The sequence below is a fragment of the Bos mutus genome, chromosome 3, assembly GCF_027580195.1.
Source record: "Bos mutus isolate GX-2022 chromosome 3, NWIPB_WYAK_1.1, whole genome shotgun sequence".
In the NCBI taxonomy this organism is placed as follows: Eukaryota; Metazoa; Chordata; class Mammalia; order Artiodactyla; family Bovidae; genus Bos; species Bos mutus.
Genome location: NC_091619.1, coordinates 25,656,509 through 25,677,750, shown reverse-complemented (window position 1 = coordinate 25,677,750; position 21,242 = coordinate 25,656,509). Strand labels below are relative to the sequence as shown.

The 21,242-nt window shown below is 44.5% G+C and overlaps 1 protein-coding gene across 2 annotated transcripts in view; it reads left to right on the top strand.

Moving 5' to 3' along the window:
* The window catches only part of LOC102274735 (solute carrier family 22 member 15), a 183,745-nt gene extending 165,115 nt beyond the window's left edge, over positions 1 to 18,630 (top strand). Inside the window, exons 3-7 of one of the 2 annotated variants that reach the window (XM_070367438.1) lie at positions 809 to 949; positions 5,223 to 5,514; positions 10,195 to 10,373; positions 10,836 to 11,030; positions 15,402 to 18,630. In XM_070367438.1, coding sequence (XP_070223539.1) covers positions 809 to 949; positions 5,223 to 5,514; positions 10,195 to 10,373; positions 10,836 to 11,030; positions 15,402 to 15,635 — 1,041 coding nt within the window. In that variant the 3' untranslated portion in view covers positions 15,636 to 18,630. The remainder of the gene's footprint in view (positions 1 to 808; positions 950 to 5,222; positions 5,515 to 10,194; positions 10,374 to 10,835; positions 11,031 to 15,401) is intronic. The other variant, XM_070367436.1, reaches the window with a different exon arrangement.
* The last annotated feature ends 2,612 nt before the right edge of the window (positions 18,631 to 21,242 follow it).

The window sequence follows — 21,242 nt, the reverse complement described above, 5'->3', positions numbered from 1 at the left end:
CTTTCCCAAGCTGTCATCAGGGCTCACTCCAATGTCACCTCCTTCCAGAAGCCTTCTCTGCCCTCCCAGTCTAAAATAGCAACCCCAGGACTTCCCTTGTGATTCAGTGGTTAAAACTGTACACTTCCATGGCAGGGGGCACAGATTTGATCTCTGATCAGGGAATAAGATCCAACATGCCAGACAGCATGGCCAAAAAGTTAAAAAAAAGTTGCTGTTGTTCAGTCGCAGAGTTCTGTCTGAGTCTTTTGAGACCTTATGGGACTATAGCCCATCAGGCTCCTCTGTCCATGGAATTTCCCAGGCAAGAATACTGGAGTGAGTTGCCATTTCCTTCTCCAGGGGGTCCTAAAATGGTAGACCCTTTATTCTCTAGTCCTTTCGTCTATTTTACTGCTCTTCTTGGGACTTATCATACCTGGTCTTACATTATACATGTGTGTGTTTGTGTGTGTCTATATACATATATATAGAGAGAGACATATATACATGTATCCTGTATTTTCAACTAGAGGGCAAGCATTTCTATCTTGTTTGCTGTTGTTTTGTCTACTGTCATGCCAAGGACCTAGACAGGCATCTACCACGTGGCAGGTTCTAGATCAATATTGAGAAATTCTCCTATTTCAGAAGAGAACACTGAGGCACCAGCGAGCATCATCAGAAGTGAGTTCCTGTCTCCTGGAGTTCTTGGGAAGGCAGGGTTTTCTGAGCTGATTGCTTTGGTCCCCACCACCAAGCCCTGTCTCCTCCCTTCCCCAGGGCCTGATCCAGGTATAACCACCTTTGCTAATCCCTTCACATGCAGGTGGACTTGAGGCGCCAGTGGATTTCCCAGATGGTGGAAGAGGTGCAGAAAGTTGTCCATCACCTGACCACAGAAATAAGCTACCAAGACTTTCGATTTCAAGCCATCCCTTACTGTGACACGTACAATGAGAACATTAAGGTAAGCAGGTCACTTGGCTCCAAGTGCCCACCCGGTGAGCCAGGAAATGGGTGGGTAGTCTCAGTATGTGTCAGGCACTCACACCACTAAGAGTACCAATAAGGCTTCCTAGTATTTACCATCTGCACACTCGTTGCATAGATGTTACCGCAGCTGAGGTCCCACATTCCTACGTAACAGATGATGAAAATGGAAGCTTGGAGAAGTCAAAGGACTTGATCAAGGCTTTTAGACATTAAAGCCAGAATTCCACCCAGGGCTTCTGATCCCAAAGCAAGTCCCAGTGTACCGATTAAAGTTCAGTGAAGCACACATTCATTTATTAAGCCCCCACACAATAGACTAGGCACTGCCTAGAGAGAGGACTCAGGGCATTGATGAGAAAAATAGTTGAAAGTGATAGTCGATGGGCTACAGGTCGGAGAAGAAAGAAAGTAGAAGAGGTGACCCTTAGAGATTGCAGGAGCCTCCTGGCAACCCGGTCCCTGCTGAGGAGTCCCACAGAACTGTGAGCCCTAGGCCCCCTGTGTGACAACCAGCACTCATGAGGCATTGCAGTGTGCCCAGAGCTAGGCTCACAGAGATCGCACCCAAACCTGCACACAGCCTAGTAGAAGAGACATTATGGTTGGCTCCCTTTTAGAAATGAGAGAAACGAGGCTCTGAATCATTCTGAATCCCTGTGCTTCCCCCTCCCCCTGCACCGCTTTTAAAAATTTTATGTGTTCCTGGCTATGCTGGGTCTTTGTTGCTGCTCAGGCTCTTCTCTACTTGCGGCGAGCAGGGGCTACTCTCTAGGTGCAGTGCAAGGGCTTCTCATCGCAATGGCTTCTCTTGTTGTGCAGCACAGGCTCCAGGGAGTGAGGGCTTCAGTAGTTGCGGCATGTGGGCTCTAGAGCACGGGCTCAATAGTTGTGGCCAATGAGCTTAGTTGTTCCACAGCATTTGGATCTTCCCGGATCAGGAATCAAACCCGTGTCTCCTGTATTGACAGATGGATTCTTACCACTAAGCCACCAGGGAAGCCCCCCATGCTCCTACATTTTGTTTTTCTTATAACACATTAGAATTAAAGAATTATATTATACTTTAACGTAAGTGAAAGTGAAAGTCATTCAGTCATGTCCGACTCTTTGCAACCCTATGGACTATATAGTCCATGGAATTCTCCAGGCCAAAATACTGGAGTGGGTAGCCATTCCCTTCTCCAGGGATCTTCCCAACCCAGGGATCAAACCCAGGTCCCACATTGCAGGTGGATTCTTTACCAGCTGAGCCACGAGGGAAGCCTTAATATAAGTAGTAAACTTATATGTACACTTGCCCCAGCTCTCACATAAGACCGTGAGTTCCTTGTTTATAAGGATCATGTCTCTTGCTTGTTCCCTTCCTAGTACCCAGCATGGTGGGTGGCCCATGGTAGACACTCAGCTTCTGCTGAATGAATAAGTAAGCAAAAGAATTACTACCTGAACGAAAAACCATTGCTCTGCTAAGTTGCTTCAGTTGTGTCCGACTCTTTGCAACTCCATGGACTGTAGCCAACCAGGCCCCTCTGTCCGTGGGATTCTCCAGGCAAGAATACTGGAGTGGGTTGCCATGCCCACCTCCAGGGCATCTTCCTGGCCCATAGATCGAACCCAAGTCTCTTATGTCTCCTGCATTGGCAGGTGGGTTCTTTACCACTAGCGCCACGTGGGAAGTCAGCCCAGTACATTTCAAGTTTGGTGGGTACGAGGACCACCCACAAGATTCTGCGGCTTGTGGATTTGGGGACAGTATCAGATTTTAGGAAATTTACCCCAAGATGATAATTATAAACTTAGATTGCATCTTGGGACGTCAGAACATCATCTTCCCACCTCTACCACCCTGCCAACCTAAACAGGACAAATATAGGCCAGTGACTATGAATAGAAACATACATCACTTTTTCTAGAACTATATCTGGGGAAATTTCCTGCTGTTGTCTCACTTAGAAGTCATAACTTAAAATACATCTTGCATTTATATACATCATGTCCTATATAATACATTAAGTTTTGAAAAAAATAGTTACAGTGGGGCATATAAATACGCTTTTATTTTCTCTTGGACCAAATTCAATAAGTATGTATTAAGCACCATTTATGTGACTAATAACATGATACTTGGGTTTTGGGATTCACATGCAAGTGGGTTCAAAAAAATGTATAGATTTTGAATGTCATAGTTTAGGTCCCCCTCTTGTTTTAATCCTACCACATTTCAATGGATACCAGAAGTCATGTGGACCTGTTACTGAATCTTGGGGTCTGGCTGCTCACCATTCAAAAGGCAATAAACAGGCCACATTGGTGGAAAGAAAAGTTTATTTCAGGTTCAGTGACTGGTAGGGGAGGGAGGGCGTCTGTCCAAAGGCCGACTCCCCACCTGACAATCGGGGGCAAGAGCTTTTATAGACAGGGAGGGGGCTACTTGCAAAAGCAGCACAGTCATCTCAGATAGTCATCTTCAGATTGGTCCTCGGTGGTCTGACCAGCATCACCTTGGCTGTTTTAGGTACAGTTAATCTTCAGTTGCAGGGTCAGTTTCTTTCTGTTTCTTTGAGACCCATTCTCGGAACTGAGGCAGCTTGTCATGGCTACAGTCTGGTCATTGTGTAGTTAACTTCTCCAGCTGGTGGGGGTTTCAGTATCTGTAAGACATCTCAAGGATACGGCTCAGAATATTAACGACAGCCCCTGAGGAGGAACTAAAGGTCCTTGACCATGCTTCATGACTACATTATTATTATTTCATCTCCTTTGACTGTTTTCCTTTGTTTCCACGTGTTCTCACTTCTCTGATTAACTTATTCTTTGACTAAAGTTTTCCACAGACAAAAGGCAGGCAGAGGACATGGGGGTGGGGCAAGGACCATAGGTTCCTGCTCCATTTCAGACCCGTCATCTCAAGAATCAAACTACTGTTCCCTGAGAATGAGCACGATTTGGTTGCTGCTGATTTCAGTGTTCACCCCTGAATTCTCACCGACAGGTCCCTGGGCAAAAATTATCCAGTTCTATTGCCAGAACTTTCCATGGAAAGGCGGTAGCTCCTCCAGTGTATAACTGAGTGATGGGGAAACAAACAGGGTGGAGCGGGCTGCTGTGTGATGTGGTTAACTATCATTTCCCTTTGGTGGTACCGCACCATTTACCATCGTGTTCTACCTCTTGGACTATTGGTGTGACAACTGCTTACCTGGTTCTTGTAAAAATAGAGTTAAGTAGATTCTTAGTGTTCACCTTTTTTCCCATTTAACTTAGAATCATCTCAGTAACTCACATTTGTCTCAACAAAAAGATTTTCGTTTCTGTGACTCTGTAAGGATTAGTCATTAAAACTGGATCATCAGTCCAAGTAAAAAAATTCTACATTTGGCAAAATGGTCTCACCTCCTCTCCACCCCTTCGCACCCTTTATTATCAGATCTTTCATCCATCCCAGGTCATTCATTCTTTTTTTATTATTATTTCTTTATTTGACTGCATCAGCTCTTAGTTGTGGCACGTGGGTTCTTTAGTTGCAGCAGGCAAGCTCTTAGTTACAACACGAGGGATCTAGTTCCCTGTTCAGGGATTGAATCTGGGCCCCCTGCATTGGGAGCACAGAGTCTTAGCCACTGGACCACCAGGGAAGTCTCCCCAGGTCATTCATTCTTGACCAAGAACCAGCTCAGGAGAGAAAATTAACCACTGAATGAACAATCAGAACATCCAAGGTCAGGATCCAGCTCTACCACTGACTGGCTGTGTGTCCCTGGGGAGACTTTGAACCCCTCCGAGCCTCAGGCTCCTCATTTGGTCAGTGTTAGCAAAACCCAACTCGTGTGTGACTGTGGACACGAGACAGGCAAACGCACAAGCATTGGAGTGCTTGGTATGTGCAGAATGCAGCGACTACTAGCTCCCTTCCCTGCTTTTTCTCCCCTACCCCAACCCCACCCCAAATGGCAGGTGCCTCTAGAGTTCTGGGTCCACTTCACTCTTTTTCTTGCAGATCCATGAAACCCAGGCCTCACTGAGTTAATTTCTTTGCCCGAAGCGTTACAATGGGCTAGTGGCACAACAGAGATGGAATCCTCTGCCGACAGGCGGGCAGGTGGGCGCGGTTCTGTCCTCCTTGTCACATTGCTGAGGGTTGAGTGGTTCACTGAGTGGCCTGGGTCAGCAGGGCGGCTCCCCCAGGGCTTCCGCCACCTCCCGAGTCTAGGGGCTGACACTCCCACTCTCCCCTTTGCTGACCCCAGGTCTTGGCTCCCACCCAGTTCCTCATCACAGTCCCGATGAGAGGCCTGGCCGGGTACAGGGAGGCCCGGCAGCAGCGCTGGCGCTTCTACAGCCTGAAGGGCACCCGTCTGCCCTGCCCCCTGCAGGACCCAGAGGGCCTGCAGCAGTGGCTGGGGGTGGAGCAGTTTCTGAAGAGCCCCGGGCAGTGGCACGAGGCAGACGTGAACATCGAGGGAGACATTGTGCCCGCCAAGGTCCTCCAGGTGTTCCGGAAACTGGTTGAAAACGCGATTGAGACCTGTCACCTGTCAGGTGAGCCAGTCGGGGAGCGTACAAGGGAAGTGTCTAGCATTTCTGTTTTGCTCTAAAAACAAAAGTGTCCTCTGCTTGGGTGTTTCCTGAAGCTCACGCCCCTACATTGAGGATAAAATCGTGTGCTTTTTACATCTGCCTAATCCTCATTACATGAATTAGCTCTTTTTTTTTTTTTTTTTTCCTGGTGTGACACACAGAATGGAATTCAAACTCACAACACACATTCGTGGCCTTAAGTGGATTACTGCTCTGGCACAGATAAACCAGTCTTGGGGTTATGCACCCTTTCCAAGACGTTAGCTTCAAAACCTGAGTATTCTCATGAACAAGCAAATTCCTCATAAAGCTCAGATCTTTGTTATTAGCACATTTTCACCACAACACCCTCCAACTGACTGCCGTACTCCCCCAGTGTTCTGGGGCAGCACCCTGGGGAACGCTGACTTAGACCAGAACACACAAGCCAGAAGCTATAAGGAGCCGATTATGTTTGACAACCACAGAAGCTTTTCTTTTTCCTTTTTTTATTGAAGTAGAGTTGATTTACAATGTTGTGTTAGTTTCAGGTGTAAGCAATATGATTCAGTTATAGATATATATGTGTCTTTTCTCTTCCCGATTCTTTCCCTTATAGGGCACTACAAAATATTGAGTATAGTTCCCTGTACTATGCAGTAGGTCTTTGTTGGTTATCCATTTTATTTTTTAGTGTGTGTAGTAGAGTTTTATTAAAGTATGAAAAGGGACATAGAAAGCTTCTGACATAGACATCAGAAGGGGGACAGAGAGTGTCCCCCCAGTTATCTATTTTTTATATAGTAGTGTGTGTATATGCTAATCCCAAACTCCTAATTTATCCCTCTGTCTGACCCTTTCATTTTTGGTAACCGTAAGTTTCTTTCCTATGTCTAGTTTTATTTTTGTATTATAAATAAGTTGATTTGTATACTTATTTTTTTAGATTTCACATACAAGTGATATCATATCTTTCCCTTTCTGACTTTAGTATGATAATCTTTTTTTTTATGGATGACTAATATTTCATTGTATATATAGACACATAGACATATATATACATCTTCATTATCCATTCATCTGTTGATGGACATTTAGGTTGCTTCCATGTCTTGGCTATTGTAAATAATGCTGCAATGAACTTTGGTGTGCATGGATCTTTTTGAATTACAGTTTTCTCACAACCCCCAAATTCTAAGCTATAGTTCATGGGATTTTCCAGGCAAGAGTACTGGAGTAGGGTGCCTTCTCCCATGCCTTATTCTAGGAAGTGTAAATTGGTGTCCCCCCTTTTTTAAAAGGGTTTTTATATTTGTAATGTGCTTACTTGGCAATTCAACAATTCCAGTTCTAAAATACATTCCTACAGATACACAAAGAAATAGGCACAAAGATATCCAGTGAAATAGGCTTGGTAACAGTAAGTAAGCAGAAACCATCTGATGGCTACCGAAGGAACACTGACTACATAAATTATGCTACATCTGCCTAGTGGACTTTTAAGCAGCTTTTAAAAATAATAAAGTTTGTCAATATGAGACTGGGGACTCACATCTGTCTAGGCAACATTATTCACGCTCTATGAGTATCCTGGGGTATATTTCTCCAAGAAGAATTATGTTTGATTTTTCCTGGTACTCCCAGAAGTTCCACCTTACCTGGATGATTTGGGGATGGAAACATTCAGGCCCTAAACACAGAAGGGTGACTAATGCCTTTGAAATTCTAGGGAGGAGGGAAAATCTTGCTTTTTGTTGCTGTTGCGTTTTATATTGAATCAACTACCCAAAGCCCACAAGAAAAATCTATTTCTCTTAGTTCCTAATTTTCCTCAAGATACAGCTTTTCCTGACCCCAGGCTTGTGAGGCTCACCACCTAGCCTTGGCCCATTAGACCCCCTCTCTGCCTCTCTGTGCTGTTTTTATACACAGAAGCTATAAGTATCAAGGGTTAATGCCATCAGGGTATTTTAGCAGTTCTCCCACTTAGTACTTTCCTAGACAGATGTTCTTGCTTCACTGCTAGTTTCATATGAGTCTCCTACTTTCTAGCAGTCTCTTTCCTTACTTGCAAATAATGTTTTTAAACTTTTATATGTCTTAGAGGCCATGGGTTTGGAAATCTCCAATCCAATATATGACTTCAATGGAAATCCCTCCTTTTAATTTCCCTTTTAAAATACTTTGTTGACTTTGGCGTTTTGCATATATTTCTCACTAATGGAGAGAAATTAGGATTAAAAAAAGAATGTGCTGTGTGTGTATACACACAGAATTATGAAAAATTCCCGTGCAACATCAGTTCAGTCGCTCAGTCATGTCCGACTCTTTGCGACCCCATGGACTGCAGCACACCAGGCCTCCCTGTCCATCAGCAACTCCCGGAGTTTACCCAAACTCATATCCATTGAGTTGGTGATGCCATCCAACCATCCCATCCTCTGTCATCCCCTTCTCCTCCCACCTTCAATCTTTCCTAGCATGAGTCTTTTCAAATGAGTCACCTCTTCGCATCAGGTGGCCAAAGTATTGGAGTTTCAGCTTCAACAGCAGTCCTTCCAATGAATATTCAGGACTGATTTCCATCTGTGCAACATAGTTAAATGAAAAGTCAAACTGCTGAACAATATGAAACTCCATCTGTGTAGAAAGCAAAGGATTTGCATGTACTTTTGCTTGTCTAGACAGAAGAGTTCTGAACGATTCTGTAATGGAGATAGTTAATGTTGAATGGTTTTTACACTGTAGAGGATGCTTTCATGGATTATTTAATTTAACACTACTGGCAATCCTGTTAGAGTTAGGATCATTTTTCTAACTGTTCTACAAACAAGAAACTGAGATTTAGAGAGATCAAGTAATAGGCCGAATTTCACACACCAAATAAGCAGAGCTGCAGAAGCCAGGTGTGGGCTAGGCAGGCTGGAGCTAATAGGTTTGCTTACCTCCTCATTCTGCGCTCAACACTGTTAATAGTGAAAGTGCAAATAAGAGATTCAAACTGGGCCAGGTTGATGAGGTGCTTTCAGTAAATAATGCTGAAGTGCCAGACGTTGTCATGTTCCTGTCTGGGCGGCTCTGATGAGATACAGACAATAAGCTGTTTATCACACCCCAGTCAAGGAGAGGAGTGTTTTCCTTTTGAACAACCTAACACAATTAGTGAATGAGTTTTCATTTCCTTCTTTGAGCAAGGAAAAACAAAATAATAGATTTCGATTCAGGATGGCTCATCCTTATCTATAATGAAGGCAAGTTCAGCTCAGTTCAGTCGCTCAGTCATGTCCGACTCTTTGCTGCTGCTGCTGCTGCTAAGTCGCTTCAGTTGTGTCTGACTCTATGCGACCCCATAGACGGCAGCCCACCAGGCTCCTCCGTCCTGGGATTCTCCAGGCAAGAACACTGGAGTGGGTTGCCATTTCCTTCTCCAATGCATGAAAGTGAAAAGTGAAAGTGAAGTCGCTCAGTCGTGTCTGACTCTTTGCGACCCCATGAATTGCAGCACGCCAGGCCTCCCTGTCCATCACCAACTCCCGGAGTTCACTCAAACTCACGTCCATCGAGTTGGTGATTCCATCCAGCCATCTCATCCTCTGTCATCCCCTTCTCCTCCTGCCCCCAATCCCTCCCAGCATCAGAGTCTTTTCCAATGAGTCAATAATGAAGGCAAGCAAACAAACAAACAAAAAAAACTACAGTGTATCTTTTGAAAGAAAGGGGAAACAGATTAGAAATGAATTCTAGTCTATCAACTGGAAAATGTCCCCAGACCCATTCCTTTTCTCTCCCTCTCTTTGCTTGGTTGGAAAAGACAATGAGGGCTTCTTTCTGCTCATTTGACCCTTTCAGCCAGTGGCCATGACACACTTGCAAGTATTTTATGATTACAAGGCTTACGGTGATAAATCCCTCCAAAGGTGGGCTAGTTAATGGGTGGTGGGAACAAATAGCATCCCTGAGACTAGAACTTGGTTAAGAGACAGGTTAAGCTGAACTCCACCAAAGGCAAATGAATAAGTCAGGGGTCTGAGGCTATCCTAAATGTGGTTGGATACCTGGGTTATAGAAAAATGCTTGGGTTTCATCTTATAGTAGCAAAAACTATTTCTTTTCCTTGTATACTATGCCTCGGTTGAGCCTTCTGGAAAGAGTCAACTGCTTTTTTAGAAAAGGTACAGTAAAACCTTGGGGGGAGAGGATGAAGGAGAAAAGAAAACCCCACCAACAGTGAGGTTTTCTAGCAATATTCTATCAGTATTTACTTAGCTAACTGTCTCATGTTGACATAAACGTGGGCTTCCCTGGTGGCTCAGATGGGAAAGAATCTGCCTGCAATGTAGGAGATGTGAGTTCGACCCCGGGGTCAGGAAGATTGCCCGGAGAAGGGAACAGCAATCCACTGCAATATTTTTGCCTGGAGAATCCCAGAGGAGCCTGGTGGGCTACAGTCCATGGGGTTGTGCAGAGTCAGACACGACTAAATGACGAACACTTTCACTTTGACCTAAACATGCCACCTTGGGGGTGCTAATGAAATTCAGAAAGTCGCTCCACCAGTTACAAGGGGCTGGCCCAAGCCACAGCTCACAAATTCCTTTTCTTCAAACGCTGGTATAGAACCATTATTTGTCTTCTCATTGTCTGTCTGTCATTTACCACCAGACAGGGTCCACATTCTAATGGACCACCTTGTAGTTCGAGTTGTCGTGGAAACCTCTGCAGGTCAGGTGGAACTACAGCTGACCCCCGCAGTGGACATCCCCACCTCCTGGTCCAAGAAAGCCCAGTGGCCTTCGTGTCTGAAGCGCTGGCCTTCTCCAGAGACAGTGCAGTGCATCAAGGTATCATCCTGCAGGGTCCCGGCTCACTAGAGGCGCTCTCAGCTTAACCACCCATCATTGGCCGCCACCCAGCTTCGGAAGGATAACTGAGATTTCACTAGATCCCCAGAACCTGCAGGGGCACCTGGGAACCTGCTACAAATTCAGATTCCTGGGCCCGGCTCTGGGCCTGCTGAAGAGACGTGCGAGGCAGGGCCCAGAATTCTGTGTTCTCAGGAGGCCTCCAGGTGATTCTGGGGCAGGCTCAAGTCGGAGAACCACTTCCCAAGAGAAAGTGGGCGCAGCCTTCCCCGTGAACTGCCCACGTGCAAGGGGCTGGCCTAGAGGCTCCCTCAGTGTCCCCACGTGGGCGGAGCTGCCTGCCCACTGGCAGGGCCCCCACCCTAGTGGGCTGCTTCGGAGATGGCTTTCTCCGGGACCAGCCCCACCCTTCTCACTTCCCGCGGTGTTTCTCTCCCTCAGTCATTCGGGTTCAGCTTGCTGGCCTGTTCAAGCTATCACTGGCAGCTGAGCTTCTTGCGGGCAGAGCAGGTGCTGCTGGAGCAGCTGGATGAGGACGGGGGCTGCCGCCGGAAGTGCTTTCAGGCCCTGAGGCAGATGAAGGAGGACGTCTGGTGTCCGGGGACGCGGCCTGTGATCACGTCCTACCATCTGCAGGTGAGTGGGCGGCCCCAGCGCAGAGGGGCTGGGGCGGGGTGGGTCTCTCTGCAGTGTGTGTGTGTGTGTGTGTGTGTGTGTGTGTGTGTGGAGAAACAGCCCCAATGCGTGCCCACAGCAGCCCTGCCCAGGGTTCCCGTCTTCTCCTCTTTCCGCCTCCTCCCTTCCTTCTTCCGGTTCCCCTCTTCTCTTACTCCCTTTCTGTATTGCCTTCTCTGTCTCTCTCTCTCCCCCTATTTCACTCAACAAACCAACCCAAGTGCCCACTGCGTGCCAGCAACCCTGCTGAGGTTCAGAAATGAATTACAGCATGCATTCTCTACCCCGGAGAAGTCTACAGTCTGGTGAGATCTTGTGAGCTGCTCAGACCTCAGGTGGATTCACATTTTCCCTCATGTTATCATGCATTCAGTCTGCACTCTAGCCCAGGTGTGCATGCACACACACACCCACACTTTGTGCAGAGGAGGAAACCAGGAAATGCTGGGGTTACCCCACGAACATGGCAGCAAACCTGAACTTCCAGGTTACAAATCACATTTTTTTTTAACTTTAATTTTATTTAATTATTTATTTATTTTTGATGGTCGTGCGTTTTTGTTGCTGCACATGGGCTTTCTCTAGTTCTGGTGAGCCGGAGCTATTCTTCTCACTGCAGTGGCTTCTCTTGTTGAGGAGCGGAGGCTCTAGGGCACGGGCTCAGTAGTGGTGGTGCTTGGGCTTAGTTACTGTGAGGCATATGGAATCTTCCCAGATCAGGGATCAAACCCATGTCCCCTGTAATGGCAGGCAGATTCTTTACCACTGGACCACCAGGAAGGTCCCCGGCAAGGATTTAGCATTAGACCACTGTGAATGCATTCACTCATTCACTCACTCATTCATTCACCCAGCAAATGTTTCTTGAGATGTCTGTGGGCCAGTCACCTGGCCCCTGCACCTGCTGTGTGCTCTAAACATGGAGGTGCAAGCTGAGCAAACACGACATGGTCTTGCTCTTGTGTAGCTTGTGGTCTAGCAAGGGAGACAGGTGCACGTGGAATTGTGCCACGTGGGGAATACTGGGAAGGAGAGGAGCATTGCTGTAGGAGGATGCAGGGCAGCAGAACCTGACCTGGACTCAGGGATCAGGGGCTCACCCCAGGGAGAGGTCTTTTGATCACACTCTCAACTCCTCATTCTCAAAGTTCCAACCATACTTGGTGAACTGGACGCTCCTATAATACCATGTGCATCACACTGAGGGTGGAGGTGTCTGACTCTTACAGACAGCACAGCCCCAGCCCCGCTGTTACCCATCTCAGACCATCAGCCCTTCTCCCTGACCTTCTGCACGGGAAAGCGCAGGTTGCTGGGGTGTGCTGTGCCCTTCTGCACGCTCCTGTCTGTGCCCCGTCTCATCCAGTGGATGACTGTTTTCTAGTCCCGTGTTACTCTTTCACTCCTAACACAAGCTATTGAAGGGCAGCTAGTACCAAACCCTTTTATCTCTCCCAATGCTTCGTACATAGTAATTGCGCAGTAAATACTTGCTGATCATGGTCATGAATGACCTTACATTTCACCCCTCTTTTCCCCCTGCAGAATCACTAGTTTTTGCTTTGCTTTCTGTCTTTTCTGATAACCTGTTCTCCCTGTCCTGCCTGAGAATCTGTTAACATCTCATTTGCACATATAGCGAGGCCTTCTTCTTCTGGTTCAGCATTCTTAAAGTGTCCCCAAGCATGTCCCCCTAAAAACATACACCTATTCTCCTGGATCGAGGATGCATATTTTCTGAAGGTAGTCTAATTCATTTGGGGGGGTTAGCTTCTTTCTTACATACCTTTCCACAGACCACGCTAGGAAGAGTCAGAGCTGAGAAGGAAACCCTTGGCTATCTCATATCACATCTCATACTCTTAACTAACCACTGACTTCATTGCTCCACAGTCAGGCTGAATAGAAATGCTTTAAGTAGCATGAGTGTTTTAGGAAGATTGAATAGGGCCACCACGGGTCTTCCTACCCTTGACTGCTCTCAAAGCTGTACTCCAGCCAGGGTTTACTTGTATTCCAGTGACTTCTAGCTCATCTAGAGGATTTCAGGGAAACTCCTTAAATGTCTTCCGTTTTAGTCTTAGCCCACCTGCATGGCATAATAAAATCGAACATTCTTAAGAGTGGGCATTTAAAAGGGCGCGGGGTTGTTTGTTGAGAAATCAAAACAGTACTGACTGCCTTTTCCTCTCGTTGTTCACTCTTGCTCCAAGGGCAGAATTCTCTCATGTGCAGACACTGGGATGGACTTGGCTGATGGCAATGTGCTATTAAACACCACCCTGGGTGATGGCTTGAGTGTGTAGGATTCTTGCCAAGGCTTTAGTCCGGGGAAAGTGGAAGAGACTGGGTTGCAAAACAGCATCAGGAAGGATGTGCCAGTCACGGTCACCTCGTAGAAGGTTGTTACATCCTTCCCAAAGAGGCTTCCCCCACTAACAATATTTTTTTAATTGGGTTTTTAACTTTTTTTTTTTTTTTTGGTCTTGCCTCACATCATGTAGAATGTTAATTCCCTGACCAGGGATCAAACACATGGCCCTGCATTGGAAGCATGGAGCCTTAACCAATGGGCCACCAGAGAAGTCCCTCCCCCATAGCAATTTCATGTGAAGAAAGAACGTATCTTTCATTGGCTTATTTATGCTTAAACCTGCCCAAAGGCACAGAGGCTTGCTTATAATAGGCTTAAGTGCTTCTGTTTGCTTAGGGAGATAAAAGCTTAACTACAAGAGGAATTAAAACATGTTTTTGTATCTAGGTTATCTTGACTAGCATGAAATTATCTCCAACTCATTTACTCAAAACAATGTCCTCTAAATCAAAACACACTCTTGCTCTGAACCTAAAACTGCTCTTTTACTTTTTAGTAAAGACTATATTTTAAAAATACTCAGTATCTAAACCCAAACATTAATTCATTATTTCACTCCATCAAAAAATGTTTACTAACTACCTCTCATGGGCCAGTCCCTCTGCTGAATGCTGGTAACATGAGTGTGAATACAAATAGGTCTTGTTCTCCACTCACATGGAGTTTGCTGTCTAGCTGTTGTTTAGTCACTAGTCATGTCCTACACTTTGTGACCCCATGGCCTGTAGCCCACCAGGCTCCTCTGTCCATGGGATTTTCCAGGCCAGAACACTGGAGCGGGTTGCCATTTCCTTCTCCAGGAGCTCTTCCCAACCCTGGGGTCAAGCCTGCAGTCTCCTGCATCTCCTGTATTGGCAGGTGGATTCTTTACCACTGAGCCACTTGGGAAGCCCTTGCCATCTAGTAATACACATAAATACACAGGAAAATGACCACTACTGTCATCATTGCTGCTGAAATGATGAGAATGTAATGAATAAATGTGATGAAGAGAGTGTCATAGGGAAGTCTAAGCTGAAGGATGAGTTTCCTGGACAAGTCGGGAAGGAAGAATGCTCCATACGGAAGACGTGGGTTGGGCAAGGCCCTGTGATAGATGAGAGCATGAAATGAGGCCAGCGTGGATAGAAGGAGAGAGAGAGAGGGAGAGCACAGGGTGAGACCGGAAAAAAAAAAGGAGGGGCCAAGCTTTGTCCACCAAACCATGCTAACAATTGTATTTTTTAATTAACAAGTAATGGGAAGACTTTGAAGTATTTTAGACAAGAAGAAACATAGATTGATATTTCAAAAACATCACGATGGCTACAATATGGATGGCAATAGATAGGATGGTGCCTAGAAGAGGTGCAGGCTGACTCACAGGGGATGAGGGGTGTGACACTCACAGGGTGTCAGGGGATGATATTATCAGTGATGAAGGTAAGTGGGTGGATTGAGAAATACACAGGCAGGAGGATTGGCAGGACTTGATAGGAGGTGGTAAGGGATCTTGCATAACAGCCTGAATGAACAGCCCTGGAAGCACACCAGGTACATGTGGCAGGGCCAGGAGTTCAGTTTGGACCTGTTGTTGTTTTTGTTCAGTTGCTAAGTCATATCCAGCTCTTTGTGACCCCATGGGCTGTAGCATGCCAGGCTCCTCTGTCTTCCACTATCTCTCAGAGTTTGCTCAAATTCATGTCCATTGAGTTGGTGATAACCATCTAACCATCTCATCCTCATATGGACTGAGATGACTTTCAGATGGCCAAGTGATACCAGGTAAGGAAGTCAGAGGAGAAAGTACCAAAGAGGCAGGGAAACCAGGCGGAGGAGGCTGGGGATCCTGAATCCACGGTTAGAACCCTGGGGCTCCTGTCTCCTCCTCCCAAGGCCACGTGAGCTCAGGAACGCTCCTGAAGACACTCTGCTCAGTGGCCCAGGATGATGTCAGACACCACCTCTTGCTTCCACAGACCGTGCTCTTCTGGACTTGTGAGAAGTACCCCTATCCCAAGGACTGGCAAGTCTTCAGCAGGGGGTTCCTGCGCCTGGTGAGGAAGCTGCACAAGTGTGTGAGTCAGCGCTTCCTCAAGCATTACTTCGTGCGGAAGAGCAACCTCCTGCAGTATGCCAGTTCCTGCGAGCTGGACGCCCTGGCCCAGACGTTGGCCTTCTTCCTGAAGGACCCCCAGATCAGCCTGCCCTGATGCTGCCTGGCCTGGGACATTCTTGGACATTTTATTCAAGCTTGACCTCACTCTCCGTGGATGGTTCCTCAGTCAAATGCCAGGATCCTGTCTGGGAGAGAAGCCACAGATGGCAGTGGAAATTACATCTACCCAGCAGCATTTCAGCGGGGGAACTTCTGCCCCATGATGTCTGGTCCACGCTCCCTGCAACCAAGCAAGCCTTTCTGCCCCACTAGCTACCTCTTCTGGGGATGGCTCTCATTGGGCTTCCCTGAGCCATAGATTCTGAACTGATGATGGTTCTGAATTTATTTTCCCTGTCTCAGGCTCTGATTGTCTGACAGGGAGGATGTAGAATGAGAACCCCTGAAAGGCCAGGCATCATCCTGCTTCCCAGGAGTGGTTCTCCAGCCCACTGAGCACAGGCTCATGATTTTCCATTTGTTAAATGGGACTATCCCTTTGCCTCCCCCAGGGCAGGGCTGCGAGCCTTTGGGACTGTGCTGCTGCCCTTTCAAGGGGAAGGCGCTGGATCAACACAACGTTTATTGTTGCTTTAGTGGCTGGGGTTCGCATTCAGGATCAGTAGCACAACTGGTTGAATGATTACATCTGCTAGGTGGTTAGCATGCCTGTGTGGCCCCTGTGCCCTCCAGTTCTCCTTATGCTGGCTGGAGCTTGTGGGTCTCCCTGGTCCCCTGATGTTCTCTAAGAAAGGGAGCATGGTTTTGATGAGTAATGGAGTCGAAGGTGGAAGTGCAGTGATCCTGGTGCTGGCTTCCCATGCTGTGGGTCAGGGGTGGGACTTCTACTTACGGAAGGAACTCAATGCTGTGATCTGCATGGAATGACTTTGGTGTCACCCCCCTCTCAGTTTCTTCCTTTGCTTTACTTGGTTTGCTTACTTGTTCACTGATAAATATACGTTCATTAGGTACTGGGGATGCAGTGAAAGCAAGGTAGACAAGGACTCACCTGATGCAGATGACACCTAATGGTAGAGACAGGAAATGAACACCTGAAATAAATATGATTATTGCAAATGCCCCAAAGGAAATAAACAGAATACTGAAATAGAGCCATGAAATAGAGGGTGAAATTGCGAACAGCTGAAAGGGAAGAAAGGGGGCCAGGGGTTGGCATAAATCAGATCACTTGGCCTTGTAAAGCTGGTAAGGAATTTGTTTTTTACTCTAAAATCAGAGGTGTGACATTTGACCTCTCCAGAAGCAAAAGGTATCATGACTTGATTTGCATTTTAAATGTTCATTCTAGAAACTGTATAAAGGGGGTCTGGGGACCCACACTAGGATGGGGACCCTGAAGACACTTGAGCCCACGTATTTGAATTTCACTGAGATCATCAAGGCCACACGTCCTGTGAAGCACACAGAGAAGGAATTCTAGGAGTTCTTGGGGGATTCAGTTTCTTCTGAAACTCATTTATGCTTCTCAATTCAAGGGAATCCCTTATTACTTAGAACATTTCCCCCAGATATATAATCTCTAAAAGCATGAACTGCTGATTTTTTTTAAAAGAAAAGTCATGTTTGAAAATGGTACAATTATTTTTACAAAAATGCCGTAAGCAAGTATGGGGTCCTTGCATTGTCACATTGGAAATCATGGTTTTAAAATATTGAACAAGCATACCATTAATTTATAGTTTTGAAAAACATGAAATTATGAGCAAACCAATATTTTGTTGGTTATTTTGCATTCAAATTCTCATATTCTTGAGAAACATCATTTTTGAGAAGGTGGCAGATATATTTTTCTAATGATGAAAACAGCTGATGCAAGTTTTAAAACAGTCACAGAATTCCAAAAAGTGAAAGTTTATTGTACCATTGAACTGAAGTGTATGTATGTGTATGGAAAGGAATGGGACTGACATACTCCACAGCCTGATTCCAGTAGATAATTCCCATCTTTCTCTACAGTTTGTGGGTTTTTTTGAAGAAAGTACAACTATGTGCACATTCCTGGGAGTTCCTACTACTAGCCAGCAGAGGGCAGTGGGGGACTGCATATGAAAAGAGCCAGGTTCCCACCCATACAGCGCAGAGCCCAGCAGGTGTCACTCCTCTCAGCCCATAGTTTAAACTGGCCTCTGCAAAAAGGGAACCAAGGGGCGAGGACTTCAGCTGATGCTGAATTGTTCTTTTCCTGCCATTTTGGCCAAAAAATTACCATCTTTCTGGTTAAAGCTCAAACTTAGCAACGGACTCTATGAGAGGATCGTTCATCTATTCCATTTCCTTGGATAGATTACACAGCTCTGAGAAATCTCACAATATTACTCTTTTATTCAGGTCAGATTTTTTTTTTTAAATTCTCCCAAACCCCTTTTTCATTCATCTCCACTCTTCAGGCGTCCCCCAACTATTTTTTTAGTGGAATGGTTGGCATTCAGAGATTGCAGTTGATTTGCTTGCATTCATATCCCACTTCTGAAACTAACTGCATGCCCTTGGCAAGCTGTTCAACCTCTCTAAATCTCCATTACTTTATGGGCAATGTTATGGGCTGGATTGTGTCCTCCCAAAATTCCTATGTTGGAGCCCTAACCCCCAATACATCCGAATGTGACTGTATTTAGAGCTAGGGGCTGTTAGGGTGGGGTCCTAATCCAATAAGACTGATGTTCTTAGAAGAAGAGACGCAGTGGACGGGGTGCAAAAAATGACCGCCTGAAAATTGAGGAGCAGCCTCAGGAGAAACCAGCAATGCTGGCACCTGGATCTTGTACTTATAGCCTCCAGACTGCGAGAAAACAATTTTCTGTTGTTTAAGCTATGCTGTGTAAGTCCGTGGTGTCTTGTTATGGTGATCCTGGGAAACTAATACATCATAAGAGAACATATACCTCACCACTTTGATGGGGGGATAAAGAGAACGATGGATGTAAAAAGCTGTTTGTTTAAAGCTGGCATGTAACCATTGAATAAACGTTTAGCATTTTAGATGCCTATTCCTCAAGTCTATTTGTGCACCTCTGCCATTCCTGATAACTGCTGCCACCCCACAGATAAATTCTTCATTGAGAAATTAGAAATCATCACAAGGAAAACATACCCATAACACTCCACATGTTCCCTAAGCCCATCTTTTCCTTCGTCACTCTTGCTACAGTATAGGAAGAGAGATCTCTCCTGATGTCTCCATGTGTGATGGGCTGAAGCCTCCTAGCATCTTGGGGTCATTGTCCCATGTCTTTCTTGTGGCGTCCTCTGCACCTCCCCTGATCATCACCTGCATCTCTTCTCCCCTTTCTCTCTCCAGCTTCCTCAATTATACATGTGTCTCCATTTCCTTACTTCTTCATACTTTTTAAATTGTGAAAAATATCATACATATGAGGGTCTAAACTGTTTGAAGAGTTATAATAAAACAAATACCAATATACTCAATATCTAGGTAAAAAAAATTTTTTTTTGCCACTTCTTTAGAATTGTCCTGGGTTCCTCTTCTGTTCCTCAGGCCCCTCCCTCCTTGACATAGGTCATCGTGCTCCCAAATTCTACATTCATCATTCTATTGCTTTTCTCTAGTTTTACCATATTTCATTGAACCTAAGTCCTCAACAATTGTGAGATGCATCATTATTTCATGTCTAAGAAAGAGAATGTACTCCTAAGGGTAATGACAAAACACCATAAATTGTAAGATGCATCCTAATTTTAGGTTAAAATGTGAAAAAGTATATTTTAGAATCAAGAAAATGTGACCTGTGTACATCCCAATTGTCTTTTTAGTTTTTAAGGTTTATGTAAACGGAACCATCCTGAATGAGGTCTTCTGTGGTTTGCATCTATGTCCGCAGTGTGCCTTGAAGCTCCCATGTGGCATGGTTGTTCCTTTTAGCTGCCGTATAATATTCCACTGTGAGATTATGCCATTTTATATATCTATGTCAGTTGGGCCTCTGGGTTGTTCCTAGTTTCAGTGATTAGAACTCTTTCTATGCACAGTCTTATACATGTTTTCCGATACTCTCAAGTCTCTTAACCATACATACATTAGAGTGAAATTTCAGGTTAAAGGAATATAAATTATGTTTCAATTTATGAAGTAATGTCAATATATCTTCTGAGGTGGTAACACAAATCTAAATCCTTCATTTTAACGGATGTGAATTTTCACTGACTTTCTCCATCATAATGGGGCACATTTTGTGTCTTGTTTAAGAAATCGTTCCCATTTTTTTAAGGTCACAGACATATGCTCCTATACTGTTCTCTACAATTTTATAGTTGTTCCTTTTACTGGATTTAGGAAGTGCCTCTATTTTTTTCTATTCTTTTCTATTTCAAGCATAAATTATTATTGAAGGTTTGGTAAAACTCCCCTAAGATACTATCTGGGCCTTGTGTGTGTGTGTGTTTGTTTTTTTGTTGTTGTTTTTTTTTTTTTTTGGTGAGAAGATTTTAAATTATTAATTTCTTTCCTCAAGGGATAAAGGATATTCAGGTTTTCTATGTCTTCCTAAGCAGGTATTGTCAATTTGTATTTTATTAGAAACCTACCCATTTTATTTGTTTTCAAATTTACTGGCAAACTTGTTCATAATATTTTATTATTATCTATTTGAATTCTGATGCATCTGTGTACATCTTTCTTGGCAATCTGTTAGAGACTAATCGAAGAATCAGTTTTGATTGCTTATCCATTATATACTTGTTTTCTGTTTCATTAATTTCTGCTCATGTCTTTATTTCCCTCTACTTTCCTCAGGTTTATCCTGATGTTCTTTCTATAAATTCTTAAACTAATGCTTAGCTCCCCAGCTTTTCTGCTTTTCTAACTATGTACATTTCCTGTCCATACCATTTTAGTGAAATTTTACGTCTTTTGGTATGTTGTATTTTCATCTTCTTTCAGTTCTATTTACTTATCAATTTCTACCATGATTTCTGCTTTGACTCATGAGGTGCTTAGAATTTTTAAAAAAGTAATATTTTCAAAAATATATTGTGTTCCCTAGTTATGTTTTTGTTACTGATTTCTAACTATATTGCATTATAGTCAGGGATGTCTGAAAGGCCTCAATCCTCTGATACCCTTCAAGTCTAGCTTTTTTAGCCTAGCACTGCTTCAGGGTACAAGTTGACAGGCAATGTTCAAGAAATGTCACCTAGATCACGTACTGCTCAAATTTTCTGTATATCACAGACTACCTTTTGCTGCATTTTCCAACATTTACTGAGACTGTTGTTTTAAAATCTCCCACTATGAGTTGGATTTTTCTATTTCTCCTTATCATCTGTCAAACTTTTACTTAATATACTTCGAGATGATATTGTTAGGAACATACAGATTTAGGATTTTTACATCTTCCCAGTTAATCCAAGATTCTGTCATTGGAAAGTGATCTTTTTTAAACTATTGTAAATATCTTGCCTAAACACTGATTCTGTCTGATACTAATATAGCGACATCACTTTATTTTGTTTCCCTGATGCCTAGTACACAATTTCCCATCCTTTAACTTTCACTCTGTTTGTATCTCTTTTGGTATATTGTATTTTCATCTTCTTTCAGTTCTATTTACTTATCAATTTCTACTACGATTTCTGCTTTAACTCATGAGGTGCTTAGAATTTTTTTAAAAGTAATATTTTC